Source organism: Pneumocystis murina (genome assembly GCF_000349005.2).
Source record: "Pneumocystis murina B123 chromosome Unknown supercont1.1, whole genome shotgun sequence".
Taxonomy (NCBI): domain Eukaryota; kingdom Fungi; phylum Ascomycota; class Pneumocystomycetes; order Pneumocystales; family Pneumocystaceae; genus Pneumocystis; species Pneumocystis murina.
The window spans coordinates 134156-149496 of record NW_017802359.1 but is presented as its reverse complement, the minus strand read 5'-3'; the positions used below and the strand labels follow the sequence as shown (position 1 = coordinate 149496).

The 15341-nt window shown below is 26.5% G+C and overlaps 11 protein-coding genes across 11 annotated transcripts; 1 reads left to right on the top strand and 10 right to left on the bottom strand.

The window, feature by feature from the left end:
• Positions 1–114: 114 nt before the first annotated feature.
• PNEG_00345 (hypothetical protein) lies at positions 115–513 on the bottom strand (the record flags this gene model as incomplete). Its single annotated transcript, XM_007874027.1, has 3 exons — positions 115–176; positions 220–396; positions 447–513. The coding sequence occupies 3 exons, from the start codon at positions 511–513 to the stop codon at positions 115–117; spliced, it is 306 nt and encodes a 101-aa protein (XP_007872218.1).
• A 149-nt stretch (positions 514–662) lies between these two features.
• On the bottom strand, positions 663–2273 carry PNEG_00344 (hypothetical protein). Its single transcript, XM_007874026.1, has 9 exons — positions 2042–2273; positions 1891–1998; positions 1714–1842; positions 1652–1672; positions 1522–1612; positions 1362–1480; positions 1074–1318; positions 872–1022; positions 663–820 (listed from the first exon to the last, which is right to left on the bottom strand). Exons 1-9 carry the CDS (start codon positions 2180–2182, stop codon positions 701–703), a joined length of 1125 nt encoding a protein of 374 aa, XP_007872217.1. The 5' UTR covers positions 2183–2273; the 3' UTR covers positions 663–700.
• Positions 2274–2338: 65 nt separating this feature from the next.
• PNEG_00343 (6-phosphofructokinase) lies at positions 2339–5607 on the bottom strand (the record flags this gene model as incomplete). Its single annotated transcript, XM_007874025.1, has 8 exons — positions 2339–2829; positions 2882–3054; positions 3099–3623; positions 3671–3832; positions 3876–4190; positions 4234–4814; positions 4862–5207; positions 5257–5607. 8 exons carry the CDS (start codon positions 5605–5607, stop codon positions 2433–2435), a joined length of 2850 nt encoding a protein of 949 aa, XP_007872216.1. The 3' UTR covers positions 2339–2432.
• Positions 5608–6114: 507 nt separating this feature from the next.
• Positions 6115–6748, bottom strand: PNEG_00342 (hypothetical protein; the record flags this gene model as incomplete). Its single annotated transcript, XM_007874024.1, has 3 exons — positions 6115–6256; positions 6300–6658; positions 6710–6748. 3 exons carry the CDS (start codon positions 6746–6748, stop codon positions 6142–6144), a joined length of 513 nt encoding a protein of 170 aa, XP_007872215.1. The 3' UTR covers positions 6115–6141.
• A 42-nt stretch (positions 6749–6790) lies between these two features.
• On the top strand, positions 6791–8746 carry PNEG_00341 (hypothetical protein). The gene is made up of 8 exons (XM_007874023.1): positions 6791–7204; positions 7248–7344; positions 7393–7515; positions 7553–7728; positions 7773–7882; positions 7929–8227; positions 8268–8506; positions 8550–8746. The coding sequence occupies exons 2-8, from the start codon at positions 7325–7327 to the stop codon at positions 8681–8683; spliced, it is 1101 nt and encodes a 366-aa protein (XP_007872214.1). The 5' UTR covers positions 6791–7204; positions 7248–7324; the 3' UTR covers positions 8684–8746.
• Positions 8707–9967, bottom strand: PNEG_00340 (hypothetical protein; the record flags this gene model as incomplete). The annotated part of the gene is made up of 4 exons (XM_007874022.1): positions 8707–9013; positions 9060–9498; positions 9543–9799; positions 9843–9967. The coding sequence occupies 4 exons, from the start codon at positions 9965–9967 to the stop codon at positions 8707–8709; spliced, it is 1128 nt and encodes a 375-aa protein (XP_007872213.1).
• A 230-nt stretch (positions 9968–10197) lies between these two features.
• On the bottom strand, positions 10198–10867 carry PNEG_00339 (signal peptidase I; the record flags this gene model as incomplete). Its single annotated transcript, XM_007874021.1, has 4 exons — positions 10198–10227; positions 10280–10643; positions 10701–10741; positions 10793–10867. The coding sequence occupies 4 exons, from the start codon at positions 10865–10867 to the stop codon at positions 10198–10200; spliced, it is 510 nt and encodes a 169-aa protein (XP_007872212.1).
• A 177-nt stretch (positions 10868–11044) lies between these two features.
• On the bottom strand, positions 11045–11445 carry PNEG_00338 (hypothetical protein; the record flags this gene model as incomplete). Its single annotated transcript, XM_007874020.1, has 2 exons — positions 11045–11094; positions 11133–11445. 2 exons carry the CDS (start codon positions 11443–11445, stop codon positions 11045–11047), a joined length of 363 nt encoding a protein of 120 aa, XP_007872211.1.
• A 56-nt stretch (positions 11446–11501) lies between these two features.
• On the bottom strand, positions 11502–11786 carry PNEG_00337 (hypothetical protein; the record flags this gene model as incomplete). Its single annotated transcript, XM_007874019.1, has 3 exons — positions 11502–11624; positions 11673–11711; positions 11769–11786. 3 exons carry the CDS (start codon positions 11784–11786, stop codon positions 11502–11504), a joined length of 180 nt encoding a protein of 59 aa, XP_007872210.1.
• Positions 11787–11973: 187 nt separating this feature from the next.
• On the bottom strand, positions 11974–12857 carry PNEG_00336 (hypothetical protein; the record flags this gene model as incomplete). Its single annotated transcript, XM_007874018.1, has 7 exons — positions 11974–12159; positions 12200–12271; positions 12317–12385; positions 12429–12575; positions 12664–12741; positions 12786–12805; positions 12845–12857. 7 exons carry the CDS (start codon positions 12855–12857, stop codon positions 11974–11976), a joined length of 585 nt encoding a protein of 194 aa, XP_007872209.1.
• Positions 12858–13093: 236 nt separating this feature from the next.
• Positions 13094–15278, bottom strand: PNEG_00335 (hypothetical protein; the record flags this gene model as incomplete). The annotated part of the gene is made up of 8 exons (XM_007874017.1): positions 13094–13472; positions 13520–13836; positions 13886–14038; positions 14085–14371; positions 14432–14759; positions 14809–14927; positions 14971–15052; positions 15102–15278. 8 exons carry the CDS (start codon positions 15276–15278, stop codon positions 13094–13096), a joined length of 1842 nt encoding a protein of 613 aa, XP_007872208.1.
• Between the last annotated feature and the right edge of the window lie 63 nt (positions 15279–15341).

Sequence of the window (15341 nt, the reverse complement as noted above, 5' to 3'; positions counted from 1 at the left end):
CAGTTCATTTTTTACTTAAAAATATCATGACTATTCAACTTAAAAAAATACAAATTCTTCAAAAAATATCAAACTAAAAGGAACCATGTATTCGAAAACTATTAGATCTAATGCTTATTTTTGTTTTTCTTTTATTTTGGAACTGGAACGTTCTGTATCATCATGAATTCTTAAAGCTACAATAATTCAAAAAAAAAAAAAAAAGACAAGTGATTATACAATAATGACCAGAGGAATTCAGGCGTCCTTGAACAATGTTCTTCCTAAGGATAGATGCAATATCATTTGCATGCTTCACTTTTTTTTGAATTTCTTCTTCATTTAAATTTTTCTCTTTATCATGGTAAAATGTATTGCGAATTTGCTTTTTAGAAGCCTCTAAAAGTTGCAAGTCATCTTAAGTAATTTAATTCAATATGAAGATGTCATTTTTTATATATTAAAACCTTTAAAAGTAACATTTATTGCTCGTAAAAGATTTCTATAGGAAGACAAAACTTGTAAATAAGTCATTGTCGATCGGATGGCTTCGGATGAGAAAAAATATATGAAATAGATGATAAAAAGGCTTTTTTTTGCAAGAATATTTTATATTTATTAATAAAGATAGAATAATTTCATAGATATAAAAAAATAGTAAAAATAAAAATTAATAAAATCATCGTTAAATATATTTATAGCCCTAATATTAACGTTTATTTTAACGATAAAGTGTCTTTTTAGCAGCACTGACTACGACATCTGCATTAGGAATTGAAAGGGCTTCTAAAGGTGGTGTATAAGGCATAGGTACATCAGCACCTGTTACTCTTTCCACAGGCTAATAAAATGTTACAAATAACAAAAAATATAATCAAATATTAGTTCTTACTGCGTCTAAATAATCAAAAGCATCACTTTCCATAATTCTTGCTACAATTTCGCTTGAAACGCCAAAATCAGGAAACGTACCATCAACTGTTACACATCTATTTGTCTTTTTAATGCTTTCTACAATACAAGGAATGTCTAAAGGACGAATACTATGTATTATAAATAATTTATATTGCTAGTAATGAAAAATAGAAAAATACCTTCTTAAATTAATGACTTCAGCTTGAATACCTTCTTTTTCTAATTTTTCAGCAGCTTCTAAACAAACCCTAACGTAAATTGAATAGGAAACCAATGTGACATCTTTTCCAACTCTTTCAATCTTGGCTTTTCCTATAGGAATCAAAAAATCTTTATTTTGTGCTTCTGGTGAAAGTAAAAATGTAGCTCCATACATAATTTCATTTTCAAGAACAACAACAGGATTTGGATCCCTAATTGCTGCCTATTTAATGTGAGTAGCCTTTAAAATAATTATAAATGTGTACTTTCAATAACCCTTTCGCATCTTCTGAAGAATATGGACTAAGAACTTTTAACCCCGGTATTGATCCATACCACGGTGAAAAATCTTGAGAATGCTGTGCAGCAACAGCAGATGCAGCACCTAATGTACATTATAATAAGAAAATTAAATAAATTATTAACCATTAGGCCCTCTAAATGTAATATTGCATGGTTGAACACCACCCGACATATAATATGTTTTAGCAGCAGAGTTTACAACATGATCAATAGCCTTAAATTAGAAAAAACTTTAATTTAATAAAAAAATTACTTGCAAAGAAAAATTAAATGTCTTGATACTATTAAATTTATATAAAAAAAAAATATACAAACCATAAATTCACATATAGGAATTAAACCTACAAGAGCAGAACCCACACAAAGCCCTGCAAATCCTGACTCAGAAATAGGTGCATCAATCACTCTTTTAGGTCCAAATTTACTAAGTAATCCTTTAGAAACCTAATATTAAAAAAATAATTAATTATTCAATTATATAAATAAAAAAACCTTATAAGCACCATCATATTGCGCAACTTCTTCACCAAGAAGAAATACTCTTTCATCTCTTTCCATTTCTTCAGCCATTGCTTGATTTAACGCATCCCGTACAGTTATCTTATTAAAGTCAATAATCTCACTTTTTTAAAGAAAAAAGAACCTCTAACGGTTTAGTAGACGTAGAGTAATATCCAAATGATAGTTTTTTAAATGTTTCTAGTTTGAATCCTTTGTAGATAACTGGATTTCTTAAATTAAAAAATGTTGAAAGAAATCTTATATTTCTCTTTAAATAAAGCATTTTTTCCTTAATAAATTATTGAAGAATTTCCTTGTATATCTTAAAATAAAAAGAATATATATAGTTATTAATCCCTTTATCCTGAATATTTTAATTTCAATAAGATTTTTAAAAATGCCGAAAATCAAATAAAAAATTGATAACCTATAAAAAATATATATAATAAAGATAAATCATAGATAAACCCTATTTATAAATAAAATTCTATATAATTGAATAATTTTTGCTTGAAAATATTTTATGGTTTATCTTAATTTTGAATTAAGTGAAAAGGAACATTTCGACCACTAAGAATATTTATAAGATCTTTAATATTAAACCACCAAGAAGTCTTAGGACAACGTTTTTCCATATCTGTTTCATGTTGGAGAACCTCTATAGGGGTTGTAACTACTTTAGAAGATCGAATACCTATGACGGCAGCAGAAGAAGGATCATTATGCATATTAGTATAACACATTTTTTCTATGAATTGAACACATTTAATTGCTAAACGAGTAGAACGAACACGATCCATAGGTGATGGTACATTTCCTTGCTGAACATGACCAGGAATAGCAGTGCGTACGTCAAATCGATGATCTGCTTCGGCCACAATAATTGAAGATATCATATCTGTTGTATAGATATTTGAAGATTTTTCATTTCTTAATGTAAAGTTAGTAATGATTAAAAATTATATAAAAACAATAAAGAAACCTTAATATTAATTTACCCCTTCTATTACCACCTTTTTGAAGTTCAAAATATTTCCTTAAATATTTAACATCTTCTGTTAAAATTTTCAAATTAATTCCATCTTCAGGGCTATATACAACAAGTGAACCAACTGTAAGACCTGCAAGCACAGTAATATATCCACAACAACCACCCTATTATTGATTAAAAATAATAAGCAATAAAATGAAATATATACTTGAGTTTCAACGACAAAAACTCTATTATGACTAGCATTTGCACTTTGTTTAACAGCATCACAATAATCTATAAGAGTATTAAGACATGTATCAGTTCCTAAAGAAAAGTCAGTTCCTGGAACATTATTACTAATTGTTGCAGGAAGACAAATCATAGGAATTCGAAATGCAGGATAACTAACTCTTGCCTTATATAATTGTAAAAGTGATAAAAAGGCTTCGAATCCACCAACAATCATTAATGCATTAAAATTGTATTTTTGAAACATTAAGGCTGTCATGCCTATATCAGTATTTGGAAGATCTCTATTAGTACCAATTTCACTTCCTCCACGAGTAATCCAATCTTCAACTTCCATCCAAGATAATTCTTTCACTATGTCATTTGAGACTAAACCTTGAAAACCGTTATAAATTGCAAGAGGTACATGACCTCTATTTAAACAATATCTTACAAAAGATCGTGTAGCTATGTTCATTCCTCCAGCAGGTGCACCTACATGAATTATAGCAATTCTTAAATTCTATAGCAATATGAATAATAATAATAATAATATAAATTCATTAATACCTCTCTCGAAAATAATATTAATGAATCATTGTCAAGTTTTGGTGGTTTTTGAAAAACAGTCATATATAAATAAGTCTGATAATAATCTGAAAAATCTATATTTCTTAGTTGCATTGCTTTTTTAAAATCTTTTTTCTGAATTGCTTCTGCAGAACTATGTGTCTAACACTATTAAGAACAAAACTAATAAATATAGGATTATTACAAGTTCTACAGATTCGGAAAGACACTTCCTAGTAATCTTATTTTCATTAATAGCAATTATCTGACTTGGTGAATCAGAAGTTGATTCTAGAATTGCATGTACAGCTTCTACGCCTTGAAGAGTACCCAAAAGACGATCATAGAAACACGGAACTCCTCCTCGTTGAATATGACCCAAAGTTGTTACTCTAGTATCTAAATTGAGCTTTTCAACTAATAGTTCTTTTAAATAAGTAGCAGTAATAGGATTCAAATCTTTATCTATAGCACCTTCTGCCACAATTATTACCGTCTTCCTTTTTCCCATTTCTCTTTGCTAATAAAATAAGAAAAAAATATATGATTATTTGTAACATTACTTTTTTTATTGTTTTGCAGATTTCAGACTGCCAATCATCTTCAAGAGGAGGACTTTCTGGAATAAATACCAAATCTGCACCAGTACTTATGCCTGCCATTAAGGCAAGCCAACCACAATTACGGCCCATTACCTCAATTACAAATGCACGAGAATGCGATAAAGCTGTTGCACCAATGGAATCTACAGAATCGCAGATTCTATGTAATGAAGAATAAGCACCAATAGTCACATCAGTTGAAGCCATATCGTTATCTATAGATCCAACTAACCCAATAATATGAAGATTCATATGATTTTCCACTTGTTTACGAGTAAGAACATTAGTAGATATTAACTCTTCAATAAGTAATGGCCATTCAGAACGAAAAATATTAGCACCAGTTAATGAGCCATCCCCTCCACATATAATCAAAGAACTGATTTCATTAAGAATTAAATTCTTTACAGCAGAAAGTCTTCCTTCTTTTTCTTTAAATGAGATACATCTAGAAGTTCCTATAAGAGTTCCACCTTCTGATAACCAGCCTCGAACATCAGACCAAAAAGCTCTTTTAATCATATTTCCTCCTTCTACCAAACCTAATTTTTTTTATTAAGGAAAATTAAATTAAAAAACTCAATAATGCCTTTATATCCTTCATAAATAAAATATGCTTCACAATTCATTGCTATTATCATTCTAACAATTGAACGAACAGCAGCATTCATTCCAGGAGCATCTCCACCGCTTGTCATGACAGCTATTTTCCTTCTTTTAGAAACATTTTCTTTCTTATCTAAATTATTCAATGAAATTTCTCTTTGAGGATCTAAAAAAGCTGATTTCTCCTGACTATGTGAAAAAGATGAAATTTTTTCTGTAAAACTGATAAAATTTCCTAAAGGATCTTTTACTGTAACCTGTAATGGGAATGTTTGATTAGGATACAAATCATATGGAACATTGATTTCATCCAATCTGGAAATAATCGTCTAAATAATAATAAATACGAATTATATGATAATTTTATCTCAGTCATACTGTTAAACTTGCCACAATAAGTGTATAAGACAGATCCGAATTTTCTTTTTGACAACTGTCTGTTAATTTTGTAGATTTCTTACTAATATCATTATGATAAAAGTGGATTTTAATTGTTAATTCTTTTTCTTTTCCTCCCAAAATATACAACCATATTTCTCTATCACTTTTAAACGAAAAATCTATCAAAGATCTGCTTATATGTTCTTCTTTACGATCATAATGGAATATTTCTTTAAATCCAATTTTACAATAAAATTCAATTGCTTTATAATAAGATTCTAATGAATATGTAATAAAAGAAATAGATGATAACCCATCTATAAGAGAAAATTCCTCATCATTAGACATATATAGAAGTAGAAGAGCTAAAAATATATTATTTTATATCAATAGAGACCTTTAATAATACATATATAAACTTTTTTATGATTTTATATCAAAAAATAAGGTGATCTTGTTTCGATCTAAAGAAAAAGAATAAAAATATATACATAAGAGATAAAGAATATTTATGATTTACAAATTCCTACTTTATATATCGGAAGTTATTTTAAATGACTATTATTTGATGAATTAGTATTATAAAAATAAGCTATAAATTGAAAAACATTAATTAAAGATCTAGAAAAAGAGACTAAAATAAATAATAATTTGTTATAGATTGAAATAAAGAGATTTTTAAAAATGTAAATTGTAAATATAAGAGTATGTTCTAAAATAATGATTTTTTTGATTGAAAAAATATCATATATTGATTTGATATTAAATGATTATAAAGTTCGAGATGAATAACGTTTGAGATCTAATAAAGGTATATCATATTTCATTTTCCGATTTTTTTTAGATTTTGGTTTAGGTGCTAAAGATAAGATGAAATAAAACTCAAAAATAAAATTCACCTTTTTTATTTTCTTGTAAATAAAATCTTCTTAGAAGTAATATTGCATCTTCTCTATAATACCCTAGAAAAACTGGATAAATAGGATCTATTCCCTCACTGATTCAATTATTATTTATTTATTATATTTTTATTCTTTTACTCATCATGTAATCTAAAAATACTACCAGTACCTCCAAATCTTTCATTTGCACACCCAAAATGAACTGATTTAATATGTAATTGCCTCAATGCTGATGCACACATAATGCACGGTTCTACTGTAACATAAAGATTCACTTCTTCAAAAATTTTACTTGGATAATTTTCTAAAATTTTATTAATAGCAACCATTTCACAATGAAAAGTCCCCTTTAAAGCATTAAAAAGAATAAACTCGAACGCATTTTCTAATACATTTAAACTTTCATTTGTATTATTCATTTCTTTAGCAATGATCTTATTTTTATAAACAAAAACACAGCCAATTGGAGTTTCATTATTCTTTAAAGCCAATTCAGCCTTTTAAGATAATGTTAAATGTATTTAATGGGTATTTAAGAGATTTCAAACCATATTTAAGGCTTCTTTCATGAATTCCTTATGATTCATTTCATTTAATTTTTTTTAAGGTTGACGAGACCTTCAAAAAAAGTTAATAGAAAAAAAGGATTTTAATAGATAAAAAAAGGAAAAAAAAAGAGGCTAACTGTAGATTTATTAAATAAATGTCAATATAGGATTTATTTTCCTTTTTTTCCGGTTCAAAAATACCTATTTTTGATGAATTTTCTTAAAGAAGCAAAGTTTCAACTTTCTCAAATTAATAAATTGAATGGACATTTAAATGCCTTTATTAATTTGAATAAAAAAAGTTACATTTTTGAAAAACTTAATGAGTCTTATAAGCGTTATTCAGAAGGTTTTTTTTTCTGTCTTTTTATATTATATTCAACATATTTTATAAAGGACGACTTCTTTCTCCTTTAGATGGTAGATTAGTTGCTATTAAAGACAATATTTGTACTAGAGATTTATATACTACATGTTCTTCATATATATTGAAGGGTGATTTTACTGTTTTTTATTTTTAATGATTTACTTTAAGAAGACTATATTTCCCCATATGAAGCGACAGTTATAACAAAATTAAAAGAAGCAGGGGCAATTATTGCAGGCAAAACAAATATGGATGAATTCGGGATAGGGTTTTTTGATAATATACATCTATATTTATATAATTCTTAAAAATTTAGATTTTCTACTACTAATCTACTTTTTGGTTCAACATTAAATCCAATAGATTTAAAAGTTCCACGGTCTTCTGGTGGCAGTTCTGGAGGAAGTGCAGCAGCTGTTTCTGCTGATATGTGTTATATGTAAATAAATTTCTTTATTATAAAAACTTATTTTTAGTTCTTTAGGGACAGACACTGGTGGTTCTGTTAGGCATCCAGCATCATATTGCAATTGTATTGGATTTAAACCATCATATGGTCTTATATCAAGGTGGGGTGTGGTGGCCTATTCAAATTCATTAGATACAGTAGGCATTTTTGGTAAAACTATTGAAAGAATAAGAGAAACATTTAGTAATTCTATTCAAATTTCAAGAAATATGTTCTAAGATTTTAAGATATTTTGAATGTTTACGATCCAAAAGATCCTACAAGTTTGCCTATTAATGAAAGGTTAAAGATAAAACAGTTTAATAAAAATAAACGAATAACTATTGGAATACCATTGGTTTATACTCTTTATTTTAATCTATATATTTATACTAATATTATAGGACTTTAATATTTCAGAAATTTCTCAAAATTTAAGGGATATATGGAAAAAAGCTATTAAATATTTAGAATTTAAAGGATTCAATACGACAACTGTAAGATTGCCAAATATAAAATATTCGCCTATGGTTTATAATATTATTACATCTGTAGAGGCATCATCAAATCTTGCAAAGTATAATGGACTGGTTTATGGACATTCAGCCAATACAGATATAAATGAAAATATATTTCAAAAAACAAGGGATGAGGGATTTGGAGACAAAGTTAAACAAAAAATTTTAATAGGAACATATTTTTCGTTCGTATATATTTTTCTTTTCTTATATTAATTATAAAAGAATACATAACAATTACTTCGAAAGAGCTCAAAAAATTCGTCGGCTCATACAAAATGATTTTAACAATGTTTTCAATTCTTTTAAAAAATATTCAAAAACTACACAAGAAAATAAGGTGGATATATTAATAACTCCATCAACAATTGGTTCGGCGCCACTCATTGAAAATGTAGTTGAAGAAATATCTTTATTACATTTATATCTGTCTGATTTCTTTACTATTTCAGCAAATTTATCAGGTAAGATATATATTTATAGGTAATAATATATTTATTTAAACAGGTATACCTGCAATAAGTATACCATTTTCCTATGATCAAGACGGATTACCTATAGGCATACAATTAATGGCCCAATATGGCTGCGATAATTTATTACTTGATGTAGCAGAAATATTGGAACAGAAATCTTTATAATGGATTAAAATTATTAAATAGGCTTAATTAAAAACCAAAACTTGTTTTCTTTCTTTATTTTCTAATGCATTTTTAAATGTTTTCATGTATATTAAATCTTGCAATGATTTATCAAGATATACTTTATCACATAATAAATCTTTAAAAGACTTATTTTTTATATATGTAAGGATGTTGTTTAGAATTTTTAATCTTTTCTCTGGATAAGTTCTATTATATTTTGTTATCCAAAATCCATGTAAATGAACATTTTTAAAAATTAATATACCAGAAGACATAAGAAGCGGTTGTCGTGACATTGCTCCATATGTAACTATATGCCCATTTGGCCTTAAAAATTAAATAATAATCTATAACGTTTTGAAAGAATTCTTACTTTATATATCGTGCTAAATCCAAAATTGATTTTCCTCCAACACAATTCAATCCTAAAGGTATTCCAGATTCTCCACAACATTTTTTAACCAATTCCTCCATAAATTCTTTATTTGCTAATTCTATATCTGTTATAACATGTGTAGCACCAAGATCATATAAAAATGATTTTAATTTATCAATATTAGATCTATTTCTTATAATATTAATACTATTTAATCCCCAAATACGACCAAATTGAATAGCTGCTTGACCAACATGACTATTTGCTCCATTTTGAATAAAATAATCCCCTGGTTTAAGCTTATAGAAATTTTTCAGCAAACAATACGCTGTACATGGATTAACAGATAATGTAGCCGCCTGTATAGCAGTAACGTCATCAATATCCAAAAATAATAAATCATTTGGATCTGCAATTGCATGTGTTCGCCATGTCCCTATATAATTAACCTTAATTCTACTTATCAGATAAAATAAGAACCAAATCCTGGGTTTTTCATAATAGCTCGTTTTCCAGGCTTAAATTCCGACTTTTTATCCATATTTTCAATAATTTCTACGACACCTTCATTTCCTGCAACTGAACAGGGAAAATCTGTCCCAAGATCTTTTGTAAAACTTGGTTTTTCTGGATAAACTCCTTCTATTTGGTTAATATCTGAAGGATTGATTGGAGACGCCAAAAATTTTACAAGGATTGGCTTTAAAGGGTTTGTTTCAATATTATAGTTATGTAATCTAAATTTTTCAATAAAAATGACTTATAGATTCTATTTTTTACTGCAAAACTTCTGATGGATTTCCATAATTTGAAAATACTATTGCTTTCCCTGAAATATTCCTACTTTGAAAATTCAAGAAATATTTTGTAAGTGGCCTTAAAAGCATTTCCTTATTGATATTCATATTAAAAAGAATTCTTTTTAATTGAAAGACTTTTAAAAACATTTTATTCAAAAAATTGAGATTATGAGATAACTGCCGTTGCTATAATACAAAATTTCCAGTTTTATAAAGCTTAAAATTCAACTTTTTAAGACTTTTAAATCTATGAATAAAATAAAAAGATTTAATATAAACTGTTTTAAAAAATAATTTTAAATATTCAATTTTTAAAGTTAAATTCATTAATAGGACTATTCTCTATTAATGAGAGTCATTAATCCCTTTATAGTTGTAAGAATTCTGATTTTGTCCAATTTCTTGTAATAAACATACCATTCCTCCAATAATACAGTATTTAAGCTTTGGAAAATCATTCAATGCCAATGTAATCCAACCTAAATAAGGAACAAAACCTTTAACAACACCAATAATATCTTCTCTATCAATATACATCTGATTATGCGAATATAGTTGAATATCATCATATCTATTATTATCGCCTTTTGTTAAAACTTTTTGAAACATTTCTCCATGTCGTTCTTGAATAACTCTATGAACAATTGGAATATCCCTCTTATTTATTCTGTAAACAACAATATCACCAATATTTACCCGTTTCTGACGGTTGTCAAGAAGAAGAATATCTCCTCTCTGAAAAGCAGGTTCCATGGATCCAGATAAAACAACCACAATGGGACTTTCACAATTTGTAATATTATTTAATCAGTAATCAGCATATTTACTTATTCTATACATACAACTGAAAGGCCTTTCCATAACATATAAGCTGTAGAACTAGCAAAAGTTAAAATTTTTTATAAAATTCTTCAAAAAAACTAATATGACCAACCCTATAAGACACAAATTCAAAATCTGAGACAATATTTGACGCAAACCAGTATTCCTAAGTCTAGATAACATTCTTAAAATAATTTAATTGTTATTAAAGGCCTTTAAAGTAGTATAAATAAAATTTTAAGCCGTAAAAATAATATGTAAAATATTAAAACTATATATGTATCTACATTTTTTTATAATATATATTAATGATTAAAAATGATTAGAAGAAAGTTATGATTTAGAAATATAAGAAAAATACTAAGGGCTTGTTGGTACATGAGGATTATATAGTTCACCTAAATCTTTTTCTATAAATAATTAATAAATAAAGAAATTAAATAGATACCATCATCTATTAAATCTAAAGGATTTGAAGATAATTTTGTTATATTAGAATCATAAGAATCAGGTGACTGAAATGTTTTTTTGGAATCCATAGAATCGGTTAAATTATTATTAAAATGATGAAAAGCTTTTTTAAAACCAACTTTTTTAAAAGTAGAATCTTTATTAGATGGAAGTTTTAGTGGTTGTATATTAAGATCCATATTTTTATGCCATTGATTTTCAATAAATGGCTTTATTTCTGTATCTTTTTTTTTATGGCCTTGTTTACGAAGTTTTTCAAAATTAGATGATACTTTTTGCATTTCCTTCATCTCTCTAAACCTCTATAACCAAACATATTACGGAAAATCATAGTAATATTCTTCTATCATGCCTTTTTGTGATTGTGTTCATAACTACTTAAATGATTTTCATATTCAGAAATTCGTTGATAACCCTTATCACAAAGCTCACAAAAAAATGATTGCAGGGCTTCTCTTGCTGATGCTGTCTAATTAAAATAAATCATATCTTAACTATTAATAGTTAAAAAATATACTTTAGCTGTCGGATTAGGAAGAGAACGACTAGGTCTCTCCTAAAAAAATATATAAGCAAATCTTATTACGTATAATCATCCAAAATCTATAAATACTTCTCTAAATTGTGTCATAAGAAAAAGATATTTTTTTCTAAGTTTTTTCGAATATATTTGTTTTTCAACTTAGCGTTTTTAAAAAAGATGAAAATTCCTATTAAAAAAAATAAAAAAATATCAATATTTTATGCAGTCTTTATTGTAATATAAGCTATGTTTTTTCCAGAAGAATAATTGTATTGAAAAATATAATTTATTTATTTTATCCACAAATTTTTGACAATCTTTCATATAATGTATCATTCATTTCTTGTTCAGAAATTCTATTAGAAGGCGTTGCATTAAGCAAATCTTGTGATAATTCAAGCCCAGCTTCGTCTGCAACTTTCTGTAATAATAAATCAACTTCATCTTGAGGTGCAGATGTAGCAGTTGAAGTTGCAATTGCCTTAAATAAATTAGAAAAAAATAAAAGAGATGTATCCTACGTTTTCCATATAACTTGATTGTACATCAAGATCTTCAAATTGGGATTCAAATTTATCCATTACTATAGCAATCTAAAAAATATTTATTGTTTAAAAATAAACAAATGCTAATCATACTTGCTCAAGATTCATTGAATTTATCGCTTTATCCATTCCCTTGACAATATTTGTTAGATTCCCTGTTATCTAAATATTTTATTAGAAAAAATATAAAAACAAATAATAAAACATTTTTCATAGTAATAGCTGTATGTACTCTTCTTGAAACTGAATCAATCTTTGTGGATAAATTAAGCAAATTAAGTGCTTCTGCTCGTTTTTTTATGGCACTTGATGCATAAATTTTTGCAACATCATAGTTTCCTGCTTGTATAGCCTAGAATGTCATTAGAAACAGAACCTTAATATTTAAACTGTGTGAAATAAAAGAAAAAATCCGAGAAAATAAAAAAAGGCTTCCATACTTTTTTTATATTAAGTTTTTCAGCTTGTTCATCACGAGAAGCTTTTTGTGATTGACGTTTAAGACTTTTTGCCATAAACTAACTCATTAATATTAATTATTTTGACTTAAAAGAATATATACTTTTAGTTGAAATAGAGATTCTATAATTCATAAGAAAAATCAAAAAAAAGGCTTCTTACGTTCTAAATTCATTATTAACTTTAAAAATTGACTAAAATAAGATCAAATAATAATTTAAATGCGAGCTTTTAATAAAATATCTTATTAAATATTAAATGGCTTTTAAAAAATTCTTAAGTGTTTTTATTATTTTAAAGATAAGTAATCTTTTTTTTTTAAAAAAGTAATAATATTAAAAATAATATTTAAATATTAAAAAATAAAATTATAAATTTTCGATATAATATTGTATAATTAATTAAAGAAAACTATTGATTTATTTTTGTTCTTTTTTCAGAATGAAAGTTATTTTTTGTATCATCTTCAATTGTACGTTTGTTATTTGTGTTCAGTTGTGATTTTTGTGGACTTTCTTTTGTATTTTTAGGAGAATTATCAGAAATATCAATATTTTTATCAGATTCATCCTTAAAAAACTGATCTACTTGTGATATAGCTTCTATAGTTCGATCTGATAATTTATTAAATAAATGAAGTTTTGAATGCGATAAAATCCTTAATGCTTTCCATGATTTAATTGTATTTTTTTCAGAAATAATTGAATTTCTCTCATTTATAGGTATATTTTCAGTTTCAGAATCCTGTTGAGCTGGTTCTAATAAAGTTTTAATGTCAGGAAGCATATAACTAATATAAGTAAGAAAATGTAATGTTAATTTATGGATAATATATGCCGTTCTTGCTTTGCCATGTCTTCCATTGTATGTGTCCCTCCTTTTTCCCAAAGCCGAGAAAGAGCTAAATTTCCAAGAGGATATTTATAAGCTTTAAGAGTTTCAGACTCTTTTTCATATTTTACTTTAATATCATTGATATAAGTTTCAGAAACTGGAAATTCTTCAAACGCGTTACACCCTTGAAGTTTCCAATTAACCCAATTTTTTTCAAAAAATAGAATTGAACGAATGTTTTGTGAGAAACGTTGTCCATCTGGAATGGTCGAGTCTAATATAGTATAAACTTTAGAAAGAGTTTCGGTAATCCAGATTTCCTAGATTGAATATTAATTTTTTTTGAATATAAAGACTTAATTAATATACATCTTCTTGAGAAAGCAGATATGTTGTTTGTAATAAACGATTTGTAGTTATTTTTTCTTGTTTACTTTTTTCTGAATCTTTAAGAGTAAGTAAATAATCAAAAATAATTAAAAATTGTATAAGAATATGTTTTCTGAACTTAGAATCTGTCAGCTAGTTTTTTGTTAATTCATATATTCTCAATTAAAGTATATAAAACCTGTAATTTGAAAAGTTTATAACTAGTTAAGAATTTAGGAAAGAAATGCATTTCAAAATAATCATGAGTTTGTTGATATTTTAAAGATTCTGATTTTTTCTTTCGATCACCTTTTCGATTTTCAAATTTTATTTCATTAGTTTTGCGTTGTTCATCTTCTAATGATTTTATTTTATCCAAAACAATTGAACTGTTTAATTTGAATTCTTGCATCTCTTTAGGGTTATATAATAGTGAAGGATCAGAAAAAAATTTTTGCATAGACCAGAATATCGTATAAAATGTATCTATTCATAAATCATTAATATTTTTTTTAAAAGATAATATATAATAAGTTATATTTATACCTAATGGAATTTTTTCCTTCCTTTCATTATCAGAAGTATCTCTTTTTTTTTCCTTTTCGCTTAATTTATCATCTTTTTTTATTTCACTTTGCTGTTTTTGATTATCATGAAAAATATGATTTAAGTCATCCCAAACTGTAACATTTTCAACATGAAAATCCCCTCTGAGATTAAGACCACTTCTTTCTCTAAGAGGAAAAATATATGATAAAAACATTGATATATTTCCCGAGAATAAAGAATTTTTTGTCTTTGATAATCGTCTCAAAAGTTCATTACAAAGTCTCAATAATACAAGTCCTTTCCCTTTTGTTCCATTAATACCATTCTATATTAATTAAAACTTATATAAACTAGATATAAAACCCTTTATTCACCTCAATTAAAGAGGAAATTCGAGAATTCAGAAAATCGAAAAGCTTGTTACATTCAGCAACCGTTTGCATATCCATCAAGTCTTCAATAAGAACAAAAGGCAACATATCATCAAGAATATCTTATATTATTCATAATAATCCAAAAACAATTGAAAAACAAACCATTTTGTTGTCCAATAATTGATATATCAAGTATTGAATAAAATTTTTCAAATTTTTCTTCTTGAAGCAAAGAAAAATCTCCCTAGTATTATTTAAAACACTATAAACCCCAAAAATATTCCTTTTTTTACCGCTATTTCATATAAAATCTCTTTTGCTGAGCATTCAAAAAACGATTTAAAATCTTCAGATCCATAAACATCCTGAGTTTCTTTCAAAATTCTTTTAATTATATCTTCTTTCAATTCTGAGCTATTCTCATCCAATTCCTTCTGTATTTTGTCAAATAATGGCTGTAAATCAGCCATTATCAAGAATTTCTAAAGGCTGATATTATAAATATACGTTGATCGAGCATTTTTCAACGTCCT